Source organism: Erythrolamprus reginae, chromosome 1 (assembly GCF_031021105.1).
Source record: "Erythrolamprus reginae isolate rEryReg1 chromosome 1, rEryReg1.hap1, whole genome shotgun sequence".
Lineage (NCBI taxonomy): Eukaryota > Metazoa > Chordata > Lepidosauria > Squamata > Dipsadidae > Erythrolamprus > Erythrolamprus reginae.
In genome coordinates this window covers 424483911-424509567 of record NC_091950.1, presented here as the reverse complement: position 1 = coordinate 424509567, position 25657 = coordinate 424483911, and the positions used below count along the sequence as shown (strand labels likewise).

Below are 25657 nucleotides of genomic sequence, written 5' to 3'. Positions count from 1 at the left end.
CTCCAGCAAAGCTTTGCTGGCTGGAGGATTCTGGGAGTTGAAGTCCACAACTCTTAAAGTGGCCAGGTTTGGGGACCCTTGCTCTAAAGGCTTCCCTGGAGTTGAGGGAGGGTAAAAACACCCTCCCCATCCCCCTGGAGGCTCTCTGGAAGCCAAAAACACCCTCCCAGAGCCTCCGTGCCAGCCATAAATCAGCTGGCCGGCACACACACATTAGAACATAAGAACATAAGCAGAGCCCTGCTGAATCAGGCCAAATCCCATTGAGTCCAGCATTCTGTGTCACACAGTGGCCCACCAATTGTCCATGGGGATCTTGAGCAGAAAGAGAAGGCCAAACTCTTCCTTTCCCTTGACCCCCAACAAATAGGACCCAAGAGAACCCTGCCTGCCTCAACCAACATAGAGGAGGCACTTGGACATCCCTTTCAATCACCACCTATGATACACTTGGCATCCATGAATCTGTCCAATCCTGCCTTGAAGCTCTCCAGGCTGACAGCTGTCACGACCTCTTCTGGAAGGGAATCCCATCAACCAAGGACCCTCTGGATGAAGAAATATTTCCCTTGATTTGTCCTCACTTTCTTACCTATGAGCTTCAGGGAGGGTCCCCTCGTCCCAGTATTGTGTGATAGAGAAAATAATTTTTCTCTATCCACCTTTTCTATCCCATGCAGGATTTTATACCCTTCGATCAAGTCCCCCCTTAAACGCCGTCTTTCATGGCTGAAGAGACCAAGGCCTTGCAACCTGGTTTCATAAGGGAGGGGCTCCATTCCCTTGATCATTCTTGTGATCGTTGGAGCTGAGCTAGGGCAACAGCTTGCGCACCAGCAGATATGGCTCTGCGTGCCACCTGTGGCACCTATGCCATAGGTTGGTCATCACTGCCCTACACCATTTCTGACCGATGGGAGTCCAGACTCTTCTTGTAAGCCTCCAGTGATGAAGCTCCTACAATTTCCGAAGGCAAACTCCAATAAAGCCGACATTAAGCCCGGATCAAAAATCGCTTCATTGGAGAGGGACTCTTCCATTCGTTTAATGACGGTTCAAAGTTACAACGGTTTTGGGGGGAAAGGGAACCGTTTTTCACACGACTGTGGCATCATTTCCTATAATGATGTAATCAAAACTCAAGACGTCTGGCAATTGACACATTAAAAAATGAAAAAAAAAAAGACCCAGAAAAAACAATGGCTGCCCACCTGCCTTCCATTGAGGACCCATATACTGCACGAGGCAAAAAAAGGGCGGGGAAAATATTGACTGACCCCTCGCATCCTGGACACAAACTGTTTCAACTCCTACCCTCAAAACATCACTACAGAGCCCTGCACACCAAGACAACTAGACACAAGGACAGTTTTTTTCTCAAACGCCATCACTCTGCTAAACAAATAATTCCCTCCACACTGTCAAACTATTTACTAAGCCTGCACTACTATTACTACTAGTTTTTTCTCATCATTCCTATCTTCCTCCCACTTATAACTCTAGAACTGTAACTTGTTGCTTGCATCCAAAGATTTTTATTAATATTGCTTCTTCATTTCTTATTTGACCCCTATGACAATCATTAAGTGTTGGACCACATGATTCTTGACCAATGTCTCTTTTATGTACACTGAGAGCAACTGCACCAAAGACGAATTCCTAGTGTGTCCAATCACACTTGGCCAATCAAGACTTCTATTCTATTCTATGGTTATGCCGGTTGCAGTGGCCCAGAGAAAATCCTGACAACCGAAGTCAATGGGGAAGCCAGATTTACTTAACGACCCCGTGACTAACTGATTTGCTTAACAACAGAGGGCAAGAAAGTTAATAAAACTTAGGTAGTTACTAAGAAATTGAGGGATCGATGGCGGTCATAAGTCGAGGCTCGCTAGGAATGAGATTCCTTGCTCTCTCCTCTTCCATCCCACCACCCAAAAATTCATAACAAATGACAACAAAATAGTTGGAAGGGACCTTGGAGGTCTTCTAGTCCAACCCCCTGCTTAGGCAGGAAACCCTACACTACTTCAGACAGATGGTTATCCAACATCTGCTTAAAAACCTCCAGTGTTGGAGTATTCACAACTTCTGATGGCAGGTAGTTCCACTGACTAATTGTTTTAATTGTCAGGAAATTTCTCCTTAGTTCTAAGTTGCTTCTCTCCTTTTTTATTTTCCACCCATTGTTTCTTGTTGCACCCTCAGGTGCTTTGGAGAATAGGTGGACTCCCTCTTCTTTGTGGCAACCCCTGAGATATTGGAAGGCTGCTATCCTGTCTCCCCTGGTCCTTCTTTTCCTTAAACTAGACATAAACCCAGTTCCTGCAGCCATTCTTCATATGTTTTAACCTCCATTTATCCCCTGATCCTCTTTGTTGCTCTTTTCTGCACTCTTTCTAGAGTCTCAACATCCTTTTTGCATCGTGGATGCAAGATTCCAAGTGTGGCCTTATAAAGTGGCATTAAATAAATCTGCACTTCAATTTCTACTAGTTTTTCTCATCATTCCTATCATCCCTTTCCTCCCACTTAGGAGGTATGACTGTAACTTGTTGCTTGTATCCTTCAGAATTTTTATTAATATTGATTGTTTCTTCATGGCTTATTTGACCCCTATGGCAATCGTTAAGTGTTGGACCACATGATTCTTGACAAACGTCTCTTTTTCTTTTATGTACGCTGAGAGCATCTGCACCAAGACAAATTCCTTGTGTGTCCACTCACACTTGGCCAATAAAATTCTATTCTATTCTATTCTATTCTATTCTATCCCTTCGCATGATCTTGATTCTCTCCCTCTGTTGATGCAGCCTAGAACTGTGTTGGCTTTTTGGCAGCTGCTACACACGGCTGGCTCCTATTTAAGCAATTGTCCACTAGGACTATTAGTTGCTACTAGTCATCGTCCCTCCCAAGCAGAAACATGGAAGCAGGCGTGGGTGTGGGTGTGTGTAAGAGGGGGGTATTTATCTTTGTCCCACCCACCTCCCTTTCTCTGACCCAGAGTTAGTTCCATCACACAGGATTATATCCAGACACGCTAAGACACAGCTAAACACGGGTTAGAGCAGGAACGGACCGGCCCATGCATGTTGAGGCATGCTGCAAAGGGAGGGGGGACCAGCCCCCCACACACTCTGGCCCGCGGCATGCTTGGGGTTAGTCGCAACGCCGCTGCGTTACTGGGGGACCCGGGAAAAATCCATTCCTGCTTACAGCTTATTCTTGCGTTTCTGGTACTTGGATACCACGTCCTGCAAACTGGAGAATTGGGGGCGGGGGGGTTGGGGGGGAGGAAGAGGGGGGGGAGAAAGCAAAATAAAATTTCACAGCAAAGAAACATAATATTTTTTAACACTTGGGGAGAAAGAGGAAAGGGAGGGGCGTGACGGAGCAAGAGGGAGAATTGAACAGAAAAGGAAGAAGGGGGAAGAGAAGGAGGAAGAGGGGAGAATGAGAAAGAGGAAAGGGGGGGAGGAGAAGGAGAGAAGAAAGGGGGAAAGAGGAGGAGGAGAAAAAGGAGGGGAAGGAGAAGAAGGAGAGAGAGAAAGGAAAGAAGGAGAGAAGAAAGACAAAAAGAGGAGAAGGAAGAAGGAGTAGAAGGAGAAAGAAAGAGACGGTGGCAAAGGTAAAGGAGAGGAGAGAAAAAAGAGGAGGAGGAGAAGGAAGAGGAAAAGGAGAAGAAAGAGAAAGAGGAGAGAAAGAAGGAAGGAAAAGGAGGAGGAGGAGGAGGAGAAGGAGGAAAAGGAGGAGAAGAAAGAGGAAGAGAGAAAGAAGGAAGGAAAAGGAGGAGGAGGAGGAATAATGATGGAATCAAATTGGATGGAAAGGAAGCTGGAGGGGGTGGGGGGATTCCTGCAGGGGGCCGAAGGGGAGGAGAGGAGGGGGCTGAGTCTTGCAGAAGGCAACCAGGGGGCTGGTCAAAGGCTCAAAGGACCCTCCATTTTCAGAGGTGGTTTCTGCCCATGAACTGTGTGTCCATCATTTTTCGGACCCCCTGTGAAAGCTCTGGCTGCCCCCCCCCATTGGCCTCAGAGGCTCCCCAAGAGAGACCCCCAACCCCAATAGGGGGGAGAAACTGAGGGGCCTGTTCAGCCCATGGGGGATCCTCTCACTCCCGCAGCCCCAAGTAGCCACAACCACCTACTTAACCTACCTATTCAATCTTTAAATCTCTCCATCTACATCCAATTTATTTTTCCTTCCTTCCTTTCATCCATCCATCCATCCAATTTCTCTCCATACCTCCTTCCATCCATCAATTCATCCTCCCATCCTTCTTTTTATCTCTCTCTCTCTCTCTCTATTTATTTATCCATCCATCTATTCATCCATCCATCCTCTATCTATCTCTCTATCTCTCTTTTCTATCATCTATCTAGTCAATCAATCTATCATCTCTCTCATCTATCCATCCATGCAATTTCTCTTCGTCCATTCTTCATTCATCCCCAATTCCCTTCCTTCTATCCATACTTCATCCATCCACCTGTCCCCTGATGTCTCTCTATCCTTTCTTTTTCCTTCTTCTTCTTTCTTTCTCTTTCCTTCCTTCATTCCTTCCCTCCCTCCCTCCTTCCTCTATTTCTTCTCCCTCCCTCCCTCCCTCTTTGACCCAGTGTCAGGCCAAAGTCATCAGTTGAGTTAGAGACTTTGGCCTGCCACATAATGAAATGTAGAATGGATTAGTATTGTGGGAATTTGGGAGGGGCAGTTGCATGAGAGTTGTAGAGTTGTAGCCATAACAAAAAAAATCCTTCTAGATTCTCAAGGTCATCTTTTGTTCAGCACCTGCCTGGAAGTTGACGGGAGGATCGGACAGAACCAGAGTGAGCCATATGATGGACTTGTGGGTGGGGGAACGAGCGGGTGAACTTTCAACTGGGTGGAGAAACCCTCGTGGCTTCAGAGTTGGGGTTCTTCCAGATGTTAACAAATCAGACATTAGGAAAAACATATTTTACCACTAATTGCAAGGTATCCTGGCCACTCATACATTACCTATCTCCAGTGGCTGCTTAAAGATGGACAGGCCATAATTACAGCACAGGTGGCCAGATTCTGCACAGCAGCCGTGGAGATTTGTCGCAAATGTGTGGCCTTCATCATAGTGAGATATGTCCATCTCTTGTATATTTACAATGGGTCAATTTTGGTTGCTCAGCCAAAAGTCATGAATTGTGTAAGTCATTTGTCTCCAGATGTCCAAGAACCTCAACACCTAAAATGTCTATGTTGACTTGGGTGACGACCAACTTTGGATGGTCAACGAACTGCTGTAAGTCAAGGGCTACATTTACCACCCACTACTACCACCCACTACTTTGATCCTGCTACTAGGATCAAAGAGATACTAAAATGTCTAGATTCTAAGAATCTGAAAACGGTTCTTGGATTTTCTGGTTTTTTCTTGGTTTTTTTTTATTATTATTAATATTATATTGATGGTCTTTGATTGTAATAAAGGTCTATAAAAATAACAAATCGGAACTTAGAGGAAGGCCAAGCTTCGGACTCTGATTTAATTCTCGGATGCTATTTGGGACGCCGGCAGACAGACTAACGTGGTTTGGGTAGAACCGGCCGAAATTGGTGCACCTGGCAGGGGGGGCTCCCTGCCAGTCCTCCCCCCCCCCGATCTCCCTCACCCACCTGTTGATGAGGTCCTCGTTGTCATCGCTCTCCATCTCATCCTCGATGGCGGCTTGAAGGTCCCCGATCCGCTTGAAGGCCAACTTGAGGTCGGACTGCAAGCTTTGATTGGCAGCCTCCAAGCTCTCTAGATCCATCTCCTAGGGGACGAGAGACACAGTCTTTTTTTTTTGTGTGTGTGTGTGTGTGTGTGCTCTGCCATCTTCCCACCCACCCATCACAAGGCAATCTTGCACAGCTAGATGGCATCGGACCAGATTACCTCCGGAACCGCCTGCTGCCGCACGGATCCCAGCGATCAGTTAGGTCCCACAAAGTTGGCCTTCTCCGGGTCCCGTCGACTAAGCAATGCCGTCTGGCAGGACCCAGGGGAAGCACCTTCTCTGTGGTGGCCCCGGCCCTCTGGAATCAGCTCCCCCCGGAGATCAGGACTGCCCCCACCCTCCTTGCCTTTTGCAAACTTTTGAAAACTCATCTATGTCGCCAGGCATGGAGGAATTGAGATCTCCTTAGCTGTCTTGACTTTATGTATGGTATTTTTGGGTTGTGGGATTGCTTTTAATAGGGGTTTTTAAAACTGTGTTAACATTGGATTTGTATATGTTTTATTTTTGTGAGGCGGCATACAAATCTAATAAATAATAATAATAATAATAATAATAATAATAATAATAAATTATTATTATTAGTCCTTGACTAACAATCCCCCAACCGAGCCCTAAAAATCTCTGCTATTTTGCAATATTCCTTGCCGAAGATTCCCTCCCTTCCTTCCTTCCTTCCTTCCTTCCTTCCCTCCCTCCCTCCCTCCCTCCTTTCCTTTCCTTACTCCCACTTCCCTTTTTTCTTCCTATTTCCCTCTCTCCCTTCCCATTTTCCTTCCTATCTTCTTTCCTTCCTTATTTTCCTTCCTTCACACTTCCCTCTTTTCTTCCTATTTCCCTCCCTCTCTCCCTATTTACCATTTTCCTCCACCCCACTTCCTTCCTTCCAATTTTCCTTCCCTCTTTCCTTTCTTTCTTCCTGTTTCCCTCTCTCCCTTCCCATTTCTCTCGCTTCCTATTTTCTTTCCTTCCTTCCTTTCCTCCTCCTTCCTTTTCTTAGATTCTAATTCCCTCTATCCCATTTTCTTCCCTCGCTCCCTCCCTTCCTCCTCTCCTTCCTCTCTTCCTTTTCCCTTCCTTCCGTCCTATTTCCCTCCCTCCCTATTACCCATCCTTCCTATTTTCCTTCCTTCCCACTTCCATTTCTTTCTTCCTATGCCTCCCTTCCCATTTTCCTTCTTCCCACCTACTTCCTTCCTATTTTCTTTCCCACTTTCCTTTCTGTCTATTTTCCTCCCTCCCTTCCCATTTCCCTCCTTTCCTATTTTCTTTCCTTCCTTCCTTTCCTCCTCCTCCTCCCTTTTTTCCATCCTAATTTCCTCTATCCTATTTCCCATCCTTCCTCCCCTCCTTCCTCTCTTTCCTCTCTTCCTTTTCACTTCCTTCCTTCCTATTTCCCTCCCTTCCTATTTCCTTCCCGTCCTTCCTTTCCTCCTCCTCCTCCCTTTCCTTCCACCCTAATTCCCTCTCTCCCATCTCCCTTCCTTCCTCTCTTCCTTTTCCCTCCCTTCCTATTTTTTCCCTCCCTCCCAAATGTATTAAAAAAAACCCATTGAGAAATTCTCCTACTGTCACATTGCTGACAATGGGAAAAGCTGCAATTGGCAATTAATTATTTGTCTTATTTAATAATAAGCTAAGGAGACCTCTGGAGAGCTAAACCCTGCACATGCTCTGGAGAAAGCTGCCTGCCCACATCTCCCCTTTACCCAACAAGCATTTTCTTTGAGAAAAAGAACTTATTCCTTAATTTGTGGCCTTTATCTAAGAACTCCATCCCGGCTGATGCATTAGCTGATCTTATCGTAAGGAACCGTTTACGTCCGAGCTTTGCACAAACAGGGCCTTCTGCAAAACGATTTTCCTTCCCCTGGTGCCAGGTAGGAGGCAACCAATGTGCGAAATGGAGTGGAAGGGACCCGGGAGGTCTTCTAGTCCAACCCCTCCTGACTCAAGCAAGAGGCCCTATATCAGTCATGGTGAACCTAAGGCACAGGTGCCACAGGTGGCACATGGAGTGATATCTACTGGCAAGGGGTAGGCAAAGTTGGCTCTCCTACGACATATGGACTTCAACTCCCAGAATTCCTGAGCTAGCATGATTGGCTTGGGAATTCTACTGTAATGCTCTCTACATGGGGCTACCTTTGAAGAGTGTTCGGAAACTTCAGATCGTGCAGAATGCAGCTGCGAGAGCAGTCATGGGCTTACCTAGGTATGCCCATGTTTCACCATCACTCCGCAGTCTGCATTGGCTGCCGATCAGTTTCCGGTCACAATTCAAAGTGTTGGTTATGACCTTTAAAGCCCTTCATGGCACTGGACCAGAATATCTCCGAGACCGCCTTCTGCCGCACGAATCCCAGCGACCGATTCGGTCCCACAGAGTGGGCCTCCTCCGGGTCCCGTCAACTAAACAATGCCGGTTGGCGGGCCCCAGGGGGAGAGCCTTCTCTGTGGTGGCACCGGCCCTCTGGAACCAACTCCCCCCGGAGATCAGAACTGCCCCTACTCTTCCTGCCTTCCGTAAACTCCTCAAAACCCACCTTTGCCGTCAGGCATGGGGAAACTAAACATCTCCCCCTGGGCACGTTGAAGTTATATATGGTATGCCTGTATGTGTGTATGTTAGTATAGGGGATTTTCTTAAATTTATAATATTTTAATTAATTGGATTGTATTGGATTGTTTCTCACTTGTTGTGAGCCGCCCCGAGTCTTCGGAGAGGGGCGGCATACAAATCCAAATAATAAATAAATAAATAAATAAATAAATATGTCATAGGAGAGCCACCCAGCTGTTAGTACTCTGTACAAGACAGTTGGGTTGGCAACATATAAACAAGCTAACAATGAGTGTTTGTTTGTATTGAAGTATTATAGCTTTAAGAGGTAGTGTTGCCAATGGCCACAAGAGGGAGCCAGAAAGCATGATTCTCTCTCTCTGCTCTCTCTGCGGATTCACTGTGACTGATTTGGTAAGCTTTGTGATAGTTTGATGGATTTGTAAGATGTAATCTATGTCTGATATGTAAGACAAAGACAGGCGTGTAATATTATTATTGTATTGAGAAAATTGAATAATAATATTACACCCTACTGGTCTTCCGGTGGACCTGGGATCATGAATGAGTGAGAGTATGTATGATTTTTTTAGGGTTATAATGTATTTTATATTGTTTTGCTGTGTTTGTTGCTCCTACTTATTTTACGTTGTCTGGTATTTACTGTTATTATCATAAACCTGCCAGAGTCCAACTAGAGTCAGGCGACAGATAAATCCCATAAATAAAAATAAAAATATTGACTGATTTGAATGTGTATGACTGGACTGTTTAACCTGACTGTGTTATTTCTAAAGTAAACACTATTTTATACACTTTAATGTACAGTAGTACCTTGTGATACGAACCCCTCGTCTTACGAACTTTTCGAGATACGAACCTGGGGTTTGGGATTTTTGTGCCTCTTCTTACGAACATTTTTCACCTTACAAACCCACTGCCGCAAACGCCGAACCCAGAAGTTCGGCAAAAGTTCAGGTTCGGGAGGCCACCGAGAAGCGCCGCCACCCAGCTGTCACCTTTTGAAACAGCCAGGGGGCTTCTCGGCGTTCCCCCGAACGCTGAACCCGGAAGTTCGGCAAAAGTTCGGGTTCGGCGTTCAGGAGGCCACCAAGAAGCGCCGCCGCCCAGCTGTCACCTTTTCAGAAAAGCTGCGGAGCTGTCAGCCGGTCAGGAGGCTCAAACGGAGGTGGGGAATCCCAATAGGGAATTCCATGGGCGGAGCTTTGACGTCACGGAGATGTCCTTCCTGGCTGGCCAAAAGGTGGACAGCTGGGCGGCAGTGCTTCTCGGCGGCCTCCCGAACCCGAATGGCGAACCCAAACTTTTGCCGAACTTCCGGGTTCAAAAGGCGGCGCCCAGCGGAGCACTGTTTTTGTAATTATTTTTTCCCTTGTACGCATTAATCCATTTTACATTGTTTCCTTTTCACCTTACGAACCTCCTCCTGGAACCAATTAAGTTCGTAAGACGAGGTATCACTGTACCTGAATACCGTATTTTTCGGAGTATAAGACTAGTTGCTTGTATCCTCAAGATTTTTATTAATATTGATTGTTTCCTCATTGCTTATTTGACCCTTATGACAATCATTAAGTGTTGTACCTCATGGTTCTTGACCAATGTCTCTTTTTTCTTTTATGTACACTGAGAACATCTGCACCAAAACAAATTCCTTGTGTCTCCAATCACACGTGGCCAATAAAATTCTATTCTATTCTATTCTATTCTATTCTCTTTTTCCTCCCTAAAAGAGGCTGATAATTAGGGTGCATCTTATACTCTGAATGTAGCTTCCCCCCATCCCTAACTAGCTGCTGACAATCTTCCCAGCTCTTACCTTGCAGGCTCTTTCATTATTACTCTCTGTGAAGAATATTTTCCAAGCCCTAAGCCTTTGAAGGGGTGTTTTCATTGCTCTAACTTACTCCGAATAAGTTTCTTTCCAGCCCTAACCAGGTGCTAAAAATGTTACCAGCTCTTACCAGCCTGCAAGCTCTTTCATTGTTACTCTCTGCGAAGAATGTTTTCCAAGCCCTAAGTCTTTGTAGTTTTTTATTGTTTACATTGCTCTACTTGCTCCGACTGTTTCTTTCCAGATGCTAACAATGTTCTCAGCTCTTACTGGCCTGCAAGCTCTTTCATAGTTACTCTCTCCAAATAAAGTTTTTTTAAAGCCCTAGCCAGGGGATAAAATAATGTGCTGGCTAAGGACGCTAGCCAGACGAATACCTAGTAAACAGATTATTTTCCCTATTTTGCTCCCCAAAAACTAAGGTGGGTCTTATACTCCGAAAAATACGGTAATTACTCCTATCTCCTGGATATCTGCTGGAATCCCATGTTTTCCCTCCGTGCATGTCCTTGATAACTCAATGGTCGTTCTGCGCAATCCGTAACACATAGAAACATGGATGATTGACGTCACAAAAAGACCTCCCAGTCCATCTAGTCTGCCCTTATACTAGTTTCTTAGCATGGATCTATGTTTATCCCAGGCAGGTTTAAATTCAGTGACTGTGGATTGACCAACCACGTCTGCTTGGAGTTTGTTCCAAGCATCTACTACTCTTTCAGTCAAATGATATTTTCTCACGTGGCTTCTGAGTGGGAAACTAACTAAGCTGGTGTTAGTTGCTTCTAACACCAGCTTAGACAGCACCGGGCACCTCCACATTGGACTATTTTGCACTGGGCTTCTCCTGACGGATTCAGGGGGTTCCTGGTTTGAAACCAGAGCCGAAGCAGACCTCCAGAATGGGGCAGGGAGGGAAGGGAAGCTGTGCTAGCGGGCCGGTCTCTGGCCTGCCCCTTACCAGTTCGTGCTTCTTCCGGCCGGCTTCGGCCTCTTTTTTGGCCAGCTCGGCCATCTCCTCTTTGGTGTCCCGGAGCTGCCTCTGCACTCGCTTGTTCTGCTCCTTCTCCCGGTTCTCGGCTGCCGTCCGCTGGTCCCGCTCTTCCGTCACCTTCTCCATGTTCTCCTTCAAGCGGGTGGCCAGGCTCTGCGGGAGGGGGAGGAAGGGGAGAGACTGAGCGCCGAAGAGGCAGGGAAGGGCAAGAGACTTACATGGGGCGACCTCTGAAAAGTGTCCGGAAACTTCAGATCATGCAGAATGCGGCCGCGAGAGCAATCAGGGCCCTCCCCAGATAAGCCCACGTCTCATCAACACTCCGTGGCCTGCACTGGCTGCCGATCAGTTTCCGGTCACAATTCAAAGTGTTGCTTATGACCTATAAAGCCCTACATGGAATCGGACCAGAATATCTCCGGGACCGCCTTCTGCTGCACGAATCCCAGAGGCCGATTAGGTCCCACAGAGTGGGCCTTCTCCGGGTCCCGTCGACTAAACGTCTGGCGGGACCCAGGGGAAGAGCCTTCTCTGTGGTGGCCCCGGCCCTCTGGAATCAATTAGAATTCCCCCCCCCCATCCTTGCCTTTCGTAAGTTATTGAAAACACATCTTTGTAGCCAGGCATGGGGAAACTGGCATATCCCCCAACTATCTTGGTTTGTGTATGGTTTGAATGGATTGTGTGATTATTTTACTATAAGGGTTTTAAAATTGTTTTTTTAAATATTGGATCTGTAGACGGTTTGTTATTGTTGTGAGACACCCCAAGTCTTCGGAGAGGGGCGGCATACAAATCTAAATCATAATAATAATAATAATAATAATAATAATAATAATAATAACAACAACAACAACAACAATATATTTAATAATAATATTAAAACAATGATCTTTTATGATCTTTTCTAGAGTCTCAGCATTATCAGGGGCTTATAAAGTGGTATTAACACTTCACGTGATCTAGAGTACTGTAGTTTCAGAGTAGTTTATTTAGTTTTAACTAATTGGATTTAGCGTAGTGTATTTTATTGTTCTTTTTTATACAGTTGTAAGACGCCCCCCCCCCCCAGTCCTCGGAGAGGGGCAGCATAGAAATGCAATCAATCAATCAATAGGTAAATAAACAAACCCTCAGCCACCACCGTGCCCTTCGGGTGGGGGAGAGGGGAGAGAGAGATGCGATCCATCTCCATCCCCATCCCCGGCGAGAGAGAGAGAGAGAGAGAGAGAGAGAGAGAGAGAGAGAGAGAGAGAGAGAGAGCCGTGGCAGGTGAAAGCGAGACAGGAGGAAGGCACCGGGGCCGGGCATCCATATTCATCTGCCGTGCATAATGGCAAAAGACAGCAGCAATTACGGGGGATCGAGGGAAGCAGGCACAGTGCGCGGCGGCTCCTCTCTCGCTTTTTTCTCCCAGAGCTAATGGAACAAACGAAGCCAGCCCGATTAATTTACATGGGGGGGGGAGGACTGGCTGGAGGGAAGGGAGCAGGGGGGGGAGGGCAGCTGCGGAGTGGGGGCCCGGGAAAGGGAGGGGGAGAGGGAGGGGGCCTGTCTTTCTTCCCCAGGCGTGGGGAGAATAATCAGGGAGGGCCTTGGTGAATTGGAAAAATAGATTTAACTTTGTGTGAAGTAATTACAGCATGTAATGTAAGGAGAAAAATAGATTCTATCCGTTGGCGCAGGCAGCTCTGAGCGGCCGTCGTCCTCTGCATATTTATCGCGCGGCGGCTGGCAGTGGAGTGAGGGACTGGGGAGGGGAGAGGGGGAGGAAGGAGGGAAGGGCGAAGCCACCAGGAATGGCAGAGAAAAGAGGGAAGGAGCGTCTTTGGTTGGCCCAAAAGAAGGCTCTGCAGGCGCAGAAGGGACCGTCAGGAGCTCAGGGTTCTGGCGCCAGCGAGGAGGGGTTGCAGGGATGGGCCACGCCCCAGAACGGGGAGAACGCAAGCAGCTCCATTACTGTTGGGTATGAACGCACAGTGCACGCACAATCGACGCGATTTGGGTAAAAATTACCTGATTTTTTGCTTCCGCGCATGCAAATTGACCATTTTTGCCCAAATCTCACTACCTCCTTGATCCACAGCTGACTTTGGAACATCATCTTTCAGCTGTGGCGAGGGGGGCGTTTGCCCAGGTTCGCCTGGTGCACCAGTTGCAGCCCTATTTGGACCGAGCGTCATTGCTCACAGTCACTCATGCCCTCATCACCTTGAGATTCGATTACTGTAACGCTCTCTACATGGGGCTACCTTTGAAAAGTGATCGGAAACTTCAGATCGTGCAGAATGTGGCCGCGAGAGCTATCGTGGGGCTTCCCAGATTCGGCCATGTCTCGGCAACACTCCGCAGCCTGCATTGGTTGCCGATCAGTTTCCGGTCACAATTCAAAGTGTTGGTAATGACCTATAAAGCCCTACATACCTTCGGGACCATCTTCTGCCGCACGAATCCCAGCGTCCGATAAGGTCCCACAGAGTTGGCCTTCTCCGGGTCCTGTCGACTAAACAATGTCGTCTGGCGGGACCCAGGGGAAGAGCTTTCTCTGTGGCGGCCCCGGCCCTCTGGAATCAGCTCTCCCCGGAGATTAGAACCCCTTGCCCCCACCCTCCTTGCCTTTCGTAATCTACTCAAAACCCATCTATGTCGCCAGGCATGGGGTAACTGAGTTGCCCCTAGGCTATGTTAAGGCCATGGTAGAATTGTGTATGGTTTGTCTGAGTTGCATGGTTTCAATAATGGGTTTTTAATGTGTTTTTTAATATATTGGATTTGTGACATTGTATTCTGTTGCGAGTCCTCGGAGAGGGGCGGCATACAAATCTAATAAATAATAAAATATATAATAATAATAATAATGTCCACGTGAGATTTGCACATGCGCAGCACTCGAATCTTGCTGCGACGCCTAGAATGGCAGCTAGGGCCAAGCCTTGCTCTTTGCTCTCCTGCACCGCAGGCGTCTGTCGGCGCACACAGCGATGGCACCCCAAGTGAGTCATGACATTGGGGAGCAGCGCTGTGCTCCCGAAGTCCACAACTTGCTCAGGGCTCTCTTCTCAGTGGCCCTGCAGGAGACCTCGTGCAAGCACTCGCTAGTCGCTACACGGTGAGGCTCGGGCGGGCCACTCATTGGAGGGCGAGTCGGGTGAGCAGACGGAGCAGCTGCTCGGTGCGGAGTGGGCAGGCCAACCGGATGGGCCGCTCGCGCATAGTTGCCGTGAGCAGCGCGGCAGAGTGAGAGGTGGCTGTCACCTTATTTTGGCCGGTTTTGGGTCCTTTTCGCTTCTGCGAATGCGCGGAAGCAAACCACCCCCCCCCACCCCCCCAGAAATCTTGTGTGCACATGTTCTCACGCTCCCAGCCCATTCTGGTAGCACCGGGAATGGTGACCCGCGGCTGAGGGGTTCACATGGGGTCAGGGGTTTGCTGGGGAGGGAGGGGTTGGGGGGGAGGAGAGCCAGAGAGAAAACAGGATGGGGAGGCAGAATTGCAGCTAGTCCTCGACATACGACCAGTATCGGGTTCCTAGCGGCAGGTATGAGGACGCCGCAGCTGTAGTAAAACTGGAGCTGTGCACGGAGCTTCGGGTCTCCGGCATGTGTGCGGCGCTCCAGCTCCACCTCCAGTTCGAATGCTTGATAGCCGACTCACATTTATGACGGTCCCCTTGTGGCCACCTTCTGACCAGTCAATTTCATATGGGATGCAGTAGATTCGCTTAACAACAGCAGACGGTTTGCTCAATTTTTGCTACAGGTGTGGCATCCATAAGAACATAACATAAGAAGAGTCCGGCTGAATCAGGCCCAAGCCCATCGAGTCCAGCATTCTGTGTCCCACAGTGCCCCCCCAATTGTCCATGGGGATCTTGAGGAGAAAGAGAAGGCAAGACCCTCCCTTTCCCCGGACCCCCAACATAGAGGCGGCACGAAGGAAGGAAGGAAGGAAGGAAGGAAGGAAGGAAGGAAGGAAGGAAGGAAGGAAGGAAGGAAGGAAGGAAGGAAGGAAGGACGCAAGCAGAGCCATGCGAAATCAGACCCAAGCCCATTGAGTCCAGCACTCTGTGTCCCCCCAATTGTCCATGGGGCTCTTGAGCAGAAAGAGAAGGCAAGACCCTCCCTTTCCCTTGACCCCCAACAAATGGGACCCAAGGGAACCCTGCCTGCCTCAACCAACAGAGAGGCAGCACATGGACATCCGTTTCAATCACCACCTATGATACACTTGGCATCCATGAATCTGTCTCATCCTGCCTTGAAGCTCTCCAGGCTGACAGCTGTCACGACCTCCATAAACCAAGGACCCTCTGGGTGAAGAAATATCTCCCTTTATTGGTCCTCGCTTTCTCACCTATGAGCTTTAGGGAGGGGCCCCAGGTCCTCATATTGTGTGATAGAGAAAAGGATTTTTCTCTGTCCACCTTTTCTGTCCCATGCAGGATTTTATACACTTATTCACTCCTTTATTGCTCCAGTAGGAAACACCAACACCCCCCGTAACAGTTCTGGGGGCAAAAATAAAGCTGTGCGTACAGCTCCAGCTGATCGGGAGCATCGACATAGGATTCAGCTTCTGCGCATGTGCACGAAGCCAAATCTCATGTGACGATGCGCATGCGAATGAGATTTTAGCGATTTTCACTGTTTTTTTTTCCTTCTGCGCATGCGCAGAAGCAAAAATATCGGCGAAAATAGCAGAAATTTCACTCGCACCCGAGATTTGACTTCCAGTGTTGCGATGGAGGTGAAAGGTAGGAGCCCCCACTGGAACCCATGACTGGGATACAAGAATCGGGCCAGATTACTTGCAGGGCCACCTTCTGCCGTATTCCCAGTGACAGGTCAGGTCCGAGAGAGTCGGCCTTCTCCAGGTCCCGTCAGCCACACAATGTTGCCTGGCGGGACCCAGGGGAAGGGCCTTCTTTGTGGGGGCCCCCAGCCCACTAGAACCAGCTCCCCCCCAGAGATTCACATTGCCTCCACCCTCCTCGCCTTCCGTAAGAGTCTGAAGACTCACTGATGTCGCCAGGCTTGGGGCGATTAGGTCTCAGCCTAATTGAGATTGATTGATTGATTGATTGATTGATTGATTGATTTGAGTTGAAAGGGACCTTGCAGGTCATCAAGTCCAACCCCCAGCTTAAGCAGGATATCCTACACTTCCCCAGCCAAATGACAGTCCAATCTCTCCTCTTGAAAACGTCCAAAGTTGGAGATACATGTTGTATGATTGAACTGATATGATTGTGTCACATTTTATCACCATTTTTATCTATTATTAATTTAATCCTTTTCTAATATTGGGGGGGTTCTCTAATTAATGGATGATTGGAGTAGATTCAATGTTGTACATGGAATGAATGACTGGTATGAGTGTGATGGTTGGGGTGGGTGGGAGTATGGTATGGATGGGATGAGTGACAGTAGTATGAGTGATAGATTTGGCCCACCTGATGCTCGGGAGACAGGAGAGGAAGGGGCATTGATCTCTGGGGTGGCAGAGGGCCGGAATATCCCTGTGTTGCTGGGGAGAGGCAGATATGGCGGGGGTCACAGAGTTAGCTGTTCCAGGGGAACGAGAGACCGTTGCTTAATAACGGTCCCTTGTTCTGGCTCCGTGAGCCCAATCTTGGGTACTGGTGATGAGTGTAACTCTGGCCCTGGGCTCAGGTTGCTGCTGCTCAATGCCAGGTCGGTGGTAAATAAAGCTCTCCTCATCCGGGATCTGATCCTGGATGAGGAGGCCGACCTGGCTTGTATTACTGAAACCTGGCTGGGCCCGGAGGGAGGTGTTCCTATCTCCGAAATTTGCCCAGCCGGGTTTCAGATATGGCATCAACCTCGACCCCAGGGAAGGGGGGGAGGAGTGGCTATTGTAGCCAGGGAGAGCCTTTGCCTACGTGGACTCATTGCTCCGGAAATTACGGGTTGCGAGTCTCTCTTGCTGAAGTTGGACTCAGGGGTTCAGGTGGGCTTATTTCTCACGTACCTGCCTCCCAGCTGCGTGTCAAAAGCCCTGCCTGTGCTACTCGAGGAGGTAGCCGGGTTGGCGGTGGAGTTCCCCGGACTCATTGTCCTGGGGGACTTCAACCTGCCGTCACTCGGCGAAACCTCTGGGCTGGCACAGGAGTTCATGGCCACCATGACAGCCATGGACCTGACTCAAGTAATACAGGGTCCGACTCATGAGGGAGGGCACGCACCTGACATGGTATTCCTTTCCGAGCAACTGAGTAATGGTCTGAGACTAAGGGGCTTAGAAGCATTGCCTTTGTCATGGTCAGACCATTTTCTACTACGGCTTGACTTCCTGGCTCCAATCCTTCCCCACAGGGAGGCGGAACCAATGAAGATGTTCCGCCCCAGACGCCTGATGGACCCAGAGGGCTTTCAGACGGCGCTTGGGGTTATTCCAGAGGCACTCGTCCACAGTTCGGCGGAGTCCCTTGCTGAGGCCTGGAACAGGGCTGCGGCTGGGGCTCTTGACCGGATTGCGCCTTTGCGACCTCTCTGCGGCGCTAGACCCCGTAGAGCCCCATGGTTCAACAAGGAGCTCCGGGAGTTGAAATGCCAAAAGAGACGTCTAGAGAAGCGATGGAGGAAGAGTAGGTCCGAATCCGATCGAACACTTGTAAGAGCTTTTATTAAGACTTACAAAGTGGCGCTCAAGGCGGCAAGATGCGCGTACCATGCCGCCTTGATTGCATCAGCGGAATCCCACCCGGCCGCTCTGTTTAGGGTGACCCGCTCCCTTCTTAATCAGGGGGGAGTTGGGGAGCCCTTCCAGAGTAGTGCCGAGGACTTTAACACGTTTTTCGCTGATAAAGTCGCTCAGATCCGGGCCGACCTCGACTCCAATTGTAATACAGAGTCGACTGACAACGAGTCAGTCGAGGTGACTGGGGCACGTACTTGTCCACCTGTCTGGGAAGAGTTTGATCTGGTGACACCTGATGAAGTGGACAAGGCCATTTGAGCTGTGAGTTCCGCCACCTGTTTACTGGATCCGTGTCCCTCCTGGTTGGTCTCGGCCAGCAGGGAGGTGACACGGAGCTGGGCCCAGGAGATTACCAATGCTTCCTTGGGAAGGGGAGTCTTTCCAACTCTCTATAAAGAAGCGCTTGTGCGCCCCCTCCTCAAGAAGCCCTCCCTGGACCCAGCCGTACTTAATAACTATCGTCCAGTCTCCAACCTTCCCTTTATGGGGAAGGTTGTCGAGAAGGTGGTGGCACTCCAGCTCCAGCGGTCCTTGGAAGAAGCCAATTATCTAGGTCCCCAGCAGTCGGGCTTCAGGCCCGGTTACAGCACGGAAACCGCTTTGGTCGCGTTGATGGATGATCTCTGGCGGGCCCGGGACAGGGATTTATCCTCTGTCCTGGTGCTTCTTGACCTCTCAGCGGCTTTCGATACCATCGACCATGGTATCCTTCTGCACCGGCTGGAGGGGTTGGGAGTGGGAGGCACTGTTCTTCAGTGGTTCTCCTCCTACCTCTCTGGCCAGTCGCAGTCGGTGTTAGTGGGGGGTCAGAGGTCGGCTCCGAGGTCTCTCCCTTGTGGGGTGCCTCAGGGGTCGGTCCTCTCCCCCTTGCTATTTAACATCTACATGAAACCGCTGGGAGAGATCATCCAAGGACATGGGGTGAGGTATCATCAATATGCGGATGATACCCAGCTTTACATCTCCACCCCATGCCCAGTCAATAAAGCGGTGGAAGTGATGTGCCGGTGCCTGGAGGCTGTTGGGGCCTGGATGGGTGTCAACAGACTCAAACTCAACCCGGATAAGACGGAGTGGCTGTGGGTTCTGCCTCCCAAGGGCAATCCCATCTGTCCGTCCATCACCCTGGGGGGGGAATCATTGACCCCCTCAGAGAGGGTCCGCAACTTGGGCGTCCTCCTCGATCCACAGCTCACATTAGAAAACCATCTCTCAGCTGTGGCGAGGGGGGCATTTGCCCAGGTTCGCCTGGTGCACCAGTTGCGGCCCTATCTGGACCGGGACTCACTGCTCACAGTCACTCATGCCCTCATCACCTCGAGGTTCGACTACTGTAACGCTCTCTACATGGGGCTACCTTTGAAAAGTGTTCGGAAACTTCAGATCGTGCAGAATGCAGCTGCGAGAGCAGTCATGGGCTTAGCTAGGTATGCCCATGTTTCACCATCACTCCGCAGTCTGCATTGGCTGCCGATCAGTTTCTGGTCACAATTCAAAGTGTTGGTTATGACCTTTAAAGCCCTTCATGGCATTGGACCAGAATATCTCCGAGACCGCCTTCTGCCGCACGAATCCCAGCGACCGATTAGGTCCCACAGAGTGGGCCTTCTCCGGGTCCCGTCAACTAAACAGTGTCGGTTGGCGGGCCTCAGGGGAAGAGCCTTCTCTGTGGCAGCACCGGCTCTCTGGAACCAACTCCCCCCGGAGATTAGAACTGCCCCTACTCTACCTGCCTTCCGTAAACTCCTTAAAACCCACCTTTGCCATCAGGCATGGGGGAACTAAGACATCTCCCCCTGGGCATGTTTAATTTATATATGGTATGCTTGTGAGTGTGTATGTACTATATGGGGTTTTCTCTTTAAATCTTAATTGTTTTAAATGTATTCAGATTATTTATGATTTGTTTTTCTCTGCTGTGAGCCGCCCCGAGTCCTCGGAGAGGGGCGGCATACAAATCTAAATAATAAATAAATAAATAAATATTGTTTTTAAATACAGTGATACCTCGTCTTACAAGCCCCTCATCATACAAACTTTTCGAGATACAAACCTGGGGTTTAAGATTTTTTTGCCTCTTCTTCCAAACTATTTTCACCTTACAAACCCACCGCCGCCACTGGGATGCCTTGCCTCCGGACTTCCGTTGCCAGCGAAGCGCTCGTTTTTGCGCTGCTGGGATTCCCCTGAGGCTCCCCTCCATGGGAAACCCCACCTCCGGACTTCCGTGTTTTTGCGATGCTGCAGGGGAATCCCAGCAGCGCAAAAACGGGCGCTACGCTGGCAACGGAGGTCCAGAGGTGGGGTTTGCCAGCGAAGCACCTGTTTTTGCGCTGCTGGGATTCCCCTGGAGGTGGGGTTTCCCATGGAGGGGAGCCTCAGGGGAATCCCAGCAGTGCAAAAACGGGCGCTTTGGCTGGCAAAAGGGGTGAATTTTGGGCTTGCACGCATTCATCGCTTTTCCATTGATTCCTATGGGAAACATTGTTTCGTCTTACAAACTTTTCACCTTACAAACCTCGTCCCAGAACCAATTAAGTTCGTAAGACGAGATATCACTGTATTGGATTTTTAGATAGTAACTTTAACTTTAATTAGATTTGCTGTTGTACTGCGTTGTTATATTATATGCTGTGAGCCACGCCGAGTCCTCGGAGAAGGGCGGCGTACAAATCGAATAAATAAATAATTGCACGGAATGTCGCAATGCGCACACAGGGCACCGGTAGGAAATGGTAAGCAACCCGCACACAAACACACCCACCCTTTTGGCACACGAACCATAAAAGGTTTGCCCTCCCCGGTGTAGGGTCTTCCTGCTTGGGCAGGGGGTTGGAGGAGATGACCTCCAAGGTCCCTCCCAACTCAGGGTCTTTCCCCTCCCTCTCCTCCCCTCCCGCTCACCTCCAGGCGCTTCACTTGGGTCCTCTCGAACTCCAGCCGGGTCTCCAGTTCGCGGATCTTGGCCTCCTGCCGGCTGACCAAGGATTTGTCCACCATGGTCTGCTCCAGGAATTCCAGCTGGCTCTGCAGGCCTTGCAGCTGGGGGGCAAGTGGGGGGACAGAGAAGGGGCTCAGAGGGGCTGCTTGGGAGGGGGGGCAGCAAGGATGCAACCCCCACCCCCCTCCGCTCGGCCCCGGGTTCGAGATGTACCTTCTCCTGCAGCTCCTGTTTCTCCTTCTGGGCCTCTTCCAGCTGCGATTGGAGGTCGTTGATCTGGCCCAGGTCCCGAGAAGCCTATGGGGGGGGGAGAAAAAGGGGACGTGAGCAGCCGTGGCCCTTGAGGAAAGGGGGCACCCCCACCCCCAGCCACGGTTCTGGACTCCCTGGACTTACAAGGCGAGATCCTGCCTGGCAGGCAGTAGTTGTCCAGGTTGCAAAAGAGTTTTCTTTCTTTCTTTCTTTTTTTCTTTCTTTCCTTTTTGTTTCTTTCTCTTTCTTTATCTCCCTCCTTTCTCTTTCCTTTCGTTCCCTCACTTGTTTTTCTTCCTTTTCTTTCTTTCTTTCTTTCTCTTCCTTTCCTTTGTCTCTCTCTCTTTCTCTAACCCTAACCCCTCCTTCTTCCCTAATTCTTTGGCTCTCTCTCTCTCTTCCTTTCTCTATATCCTCTTCCTTCCTTCCTTCCTTCCTTCTTTCCTCTCACTTTCCTTTTTTTCTTCCTCCCCCCCTCACTTCTCCCCCCACTTTCTCTCTCCCCTTCTACCAACCCCCCTACTCCCCCCCTCTTTTGGCTTTCTAATGTTAGGGGGCGGCCTGGCTGCCATGATCTGCTTTGCTATTAAATGGGGGGAGGGCTCTCTGCAAATGAAGTTGGATTCTTTCTGCTGTTCCCCCCAAAGAGGGGAGAGAAAGAGAGAGGGAGGAAGGAAGGAAGGAAGGAGGGAAGGAAGGAAGGAAGAAGAGGAAGGGAAGGAAGGAAGGAGAGGGAAGGAGGGAGGGAGGGAGGAAAGAAAGAAAGAGAGAAAGAAAGAAAGAAAGAAAGAAAGAAAGAGGGAGGAGGGAAGGGTGGGAAGGAGGGAGGAAGGAAGGAAAGACAGAGAAAGAAAGAGAGAGAGAGAGAGAAAGAAAAAAGAAAGTGAGAGAGAGAGGGTGGGGCAAGAAAGGAAGGAAGGAGAGGGAGGGAAGACAGAGAAAGAAAGAAAGAAGGAAAGAAAGAAAAAAGAAAGGAAGGAAGGAAGGAAAAAAGAAAGAAAGAGAAAAAGAAAGAAAGACAGAAAGGTGGGAAGTAAGAGAAAGGAGGGAAAGAGAGAGATAGAGGAAGGAAGGGAGGGAGGGAGGGAGGGAGGGGCTCCCGGGGGGCCCACCTGTGCCACGGCCGCCTTGTGCTTCTTCATGAGTTCGTTGAGGTCCTCCTGGTCTTCCTCCAGCCGACTCTGCACCTCGTTCTTCTCCCGCTGCAACCGGCTCACCTGCTCTTCCAGCTGGGGGGGGAGGGGAAGGAGGTCATCCTCGACTGACGGCCGAGCCCAACATCCCCGTCGCTAAGCGAGGCAGGGGCTGGGTCATGCCCCGCTTCACCACCACCGTTCGTGTCCCAGGTCTGAGGCCAATCCCGGCAGGCATTCAGCGAGTCACACAGCCCTTCGGTGAATCTTCCCATCCCCCGTTGACCCCCGGGTGGACACTGAGACCATCATAACTACGAGCCGGTCGCCAATTTGGATCCCGTGACCTCAGCCGGCTTTGCTTTGAGACTTGTGGATTTCAACTCCCAGAATTCCCCAGCTGGCTTTGAGTTGCATTCTGGGAGTTGAAGTCCACAAGTCCTAAAGTTGCCAAGGTTGGAGACCTCTGTCCTAATTAATCCTTTTTCTCTCTCTTTCCTTCTCCCTCTCATTCTCTTTCCCTTTTCTCATTCTTTCTCTCTTTCTCTCTTCCACTCTTTCTCTCTCCTGTCATTCTTTCTCTCCTCTCATTCTTTCTCTCTTTCTCTCTCTTATTCCTTTCTCTCATTCTCTCTCTCATTCTTGTTCCATCTCTCATTCTTTCTCTCCTTTCTCTTATTCCGTCTCTCCCTCTCATTCTTTCTCTTTCTCTCTCACTTTCTATCCTCTCTATCTTTCTCTCATTCTCTCTTTCTCATTCTCTCTTTTTCTATCTCATTCTTTCTCTCATTCTCTCTTTCTTTCTCTCATTCATTCTCTCTTTCTTTCTCATTCATTCTCTCTTGCTTGCTTTCTCTTTCTCTTTCTCTCATTCTTTCTCCCCCTTTCTCTCACATTCTCTCTCTCTCGTTCTCTCATCCTCTCTCTTTCTTTCTCTCTCTCATTCCCTCTTTTAACCAGAAGTTCTGTCCGTTTTGCTGATTTGCTGGTGAGATAGGTGGGCAGAGAGACTGTAGAAGGGCCAGCCAGGGGTCCTGGCTGCCCTCCAGGGCCTTTGTCCCATGGGGGAAACTGAGTCAGAGGCCGGCGTTTGCCTACCGCTGCTTTGGCTTTGGAGAAGTCCTCGATCTGCAGGTGCAGGTCCTCAATCTCCGCCTCCATCGACTTCCGGGCTTTGACGGCCGCCGAGCAGGTGAACTCCGACTCCTCCAGCTGCAGAGAGAGACGGAGGGAGGGTCAGAGGGTCTGGAAGCCTTGAGGCTCAGGGTCAGCAGTTGGTTTTTTTCTTCTCTTGAAAAAGTTTTGCTTCTCATGCTGGAAGCTTCTTCAGTTCTTCAGTCGCTTCTGTCCCTGCCCTCTTCCCATTCTTTCCCTCCTTCCTTTACTCGCTCTTTTCTTCCTTCTTTCTTTCCTTCCTCCCCTTCCTTCCTTCCATTTCTTCCTTCCTTCCTTTCCACCTCTTCCTTTCCTTCCCTACTTTCCCCTTCCTTCCTTTTTTCCTTTCCTTCCTTCCCCTTCTTCCCTTCCTTTCATTTTTCCCTCCCTCCTTTGTTCCTTTCCACCCCTTTCCTTCCTTAATTTCCCCTTCTTCCCTCTCATTTCTTCCTTCCTTTCTTTCCATCACTTCCCTTCCTTTTTTTCCTTTCCTTCCTTCCCTTTCTTTCCTTCCTTTTTTCCCATTTCTCCCTTCCTTCCTTTCCCCTTCTTCCCTCCCATTCCTTCCTTCCTCCTTCCTTTCTTTTCACTCCTTCCCTTCCTTCCCTTCTTCCCTTCCTTCCTTTGTTTCCTCCCTTCTTCCTTCCTTCCTTCTTCTCCTTTCCTTCCTTCCTCCTTTTTTCCTTCCTTCTTCCTTCCATTTATTCCTTCCTCCTTCCTTTCTTTTAACCCCTTCCCTTCCTTCCTTCATTTCTTCCTTCCTCCCTTTCTTCTTCCCTTTTCTTTCCCTCCTCCCCTTTTCCTTCCTCCTTCCTTCCATTTCTTCTTTCCTCTTCTGCTTCCTTTCTATCCTCCCTTTCCTCCCTTCCTTCTGTTCCTTCCTGCCTGGTTTCACCTCCCCTCCCTCCCCTTTCTGTTTCTCTCTGCCCTCCCTTATCCCTCTCTCTGAAGAAGAAGCTCCTCGCATGAGAAGTGAAACCCTTTCAAAGAAGTGAAGCGGAGAAAGTCCCTCTGGAGGGGGGGGCACAGACCCCCCCACCAACGCCCCCTTTTCAGCATTGTTGGACCAGCGTTGCCTCACCTGGTTCTTCAGCTGGGCGATCTCCCGCTTGCTGGGCGCATTGTTCTTCAGGTGGTCGAGCATGACCTGCGCATCGGCAAGGAGGGCCTTGGTGCGCTTGAGGTCCTTGCGCAGCCGCTTCTCCGCTTCGACATCCCGCTGGCTGACCTGCAAAGAGGGACGGGAGGTCTGTTTCGGGCCGGCCTTGGCCCCACCCGGCGGGAGAGCAACTGTCCCGCATGGGAGGAGGCGCCAAGCGGGGAAGTGTTGCCGGCGAGTATTCTGAGTCAGGTTACAAGCGGTGTGCCACAAGGGTCTGTTCTGGGTCCTATTCTTTTTAATATGTTTGTGAGTGACATAGGGGAAGGTTTGGTAGGGAAGGTTTGCCTATTTGCCAATGACTCTAAAGTGTGCAATAGGGTTGATATTCCTGGAGGCGTCTGTAATATGGTAAATGATTTAGCTTTACTAGATAAATGGTCAAAGCAATGGAAACTGCAGTTTAATGTTTCCAAATGTAAAATAATGCACTTGGGGAAAAGGAATCCTCAATCTGAGTATTGCATTGGCAGTTCTGTGTTAGCAAAAACTTCAGAAGAGAAGGATTTAGGGGTCGTGATTTCTGACAGCCTCAAAATGGGTGAACAGTAAAGTCAGGCAGTAGGGAAAGCGAGTAGAATGCTTGGCTGCATAGCTAGAGATATAACAAGCAGAAGATTGTGATCCTGCTGTATATAACAAGCAGGAAGAGGGAGATTGTGATCCCGCTATATAGAGCGCTGGTGAAACCACATTTAGAATAATACTGTGTCCAGTTCTGGAGACCTCACCTACAAAAAGATATTGATGAAATTGAACGGATCCAAAGACGGGCTACAAGAATGGTGGAAGGTCTTAAGCATAAAACGTATCAGGAAAGACTTCATGGACTCAATCTGTAGAGTCTGGAGGGGGGAAGGGAAAGGGGGGACATGACCGAAACATTTAAATATGTCAAAGGGTTAAATAAGGTTCAGGAGGGAAGTGTTTTTAATAGGAAAGTGAACACAAGAACAAGGGGGCACAATCTGAGGTTAGTTGGGGGAAGATCAGAATCCATGTGAGAAAATATTATTTTACTGAAAGAGTATAGATGCTTGGAACAAACTTCCAGTAGACGTGGTTGGTAAATCCACAGTCACTGAATGTAAACATGTCTGGGATAAACATTGATCCATCCTAAGAT

The 25657-nt window shown here is 49.3% G+C and overlaps 1 protein-coding gene across 1 annotated transcript in view; it reads right to left on the bottom strand.

Moving 5' to 3' along the window:
• Positions 1-25657, bottom strand: part of MYO18A (myosin XVIIIA) — a 201529-nt gene that overhangs the window by 22579 nt on the left and 153293 nt on the right. Inside the window, 8 exon segments of the mRNA XM_070735473.1 lie at positions 3220-3264; positions 5656-5795; positions 11139-11324; positions 20796-20933; positions 21046-21129; positions 22197-22313; positions 23316-23429; positions 24454-24600. Coding sequence (XP_070591574.1) covers positions 3220-3264; positions 5656-5795; positions 11139-11324; positions 20796-20933; positions 21046-21129; positions 22197-22313; positions 23316-23429; positions 24454-24600 — 971 coding nt within the window.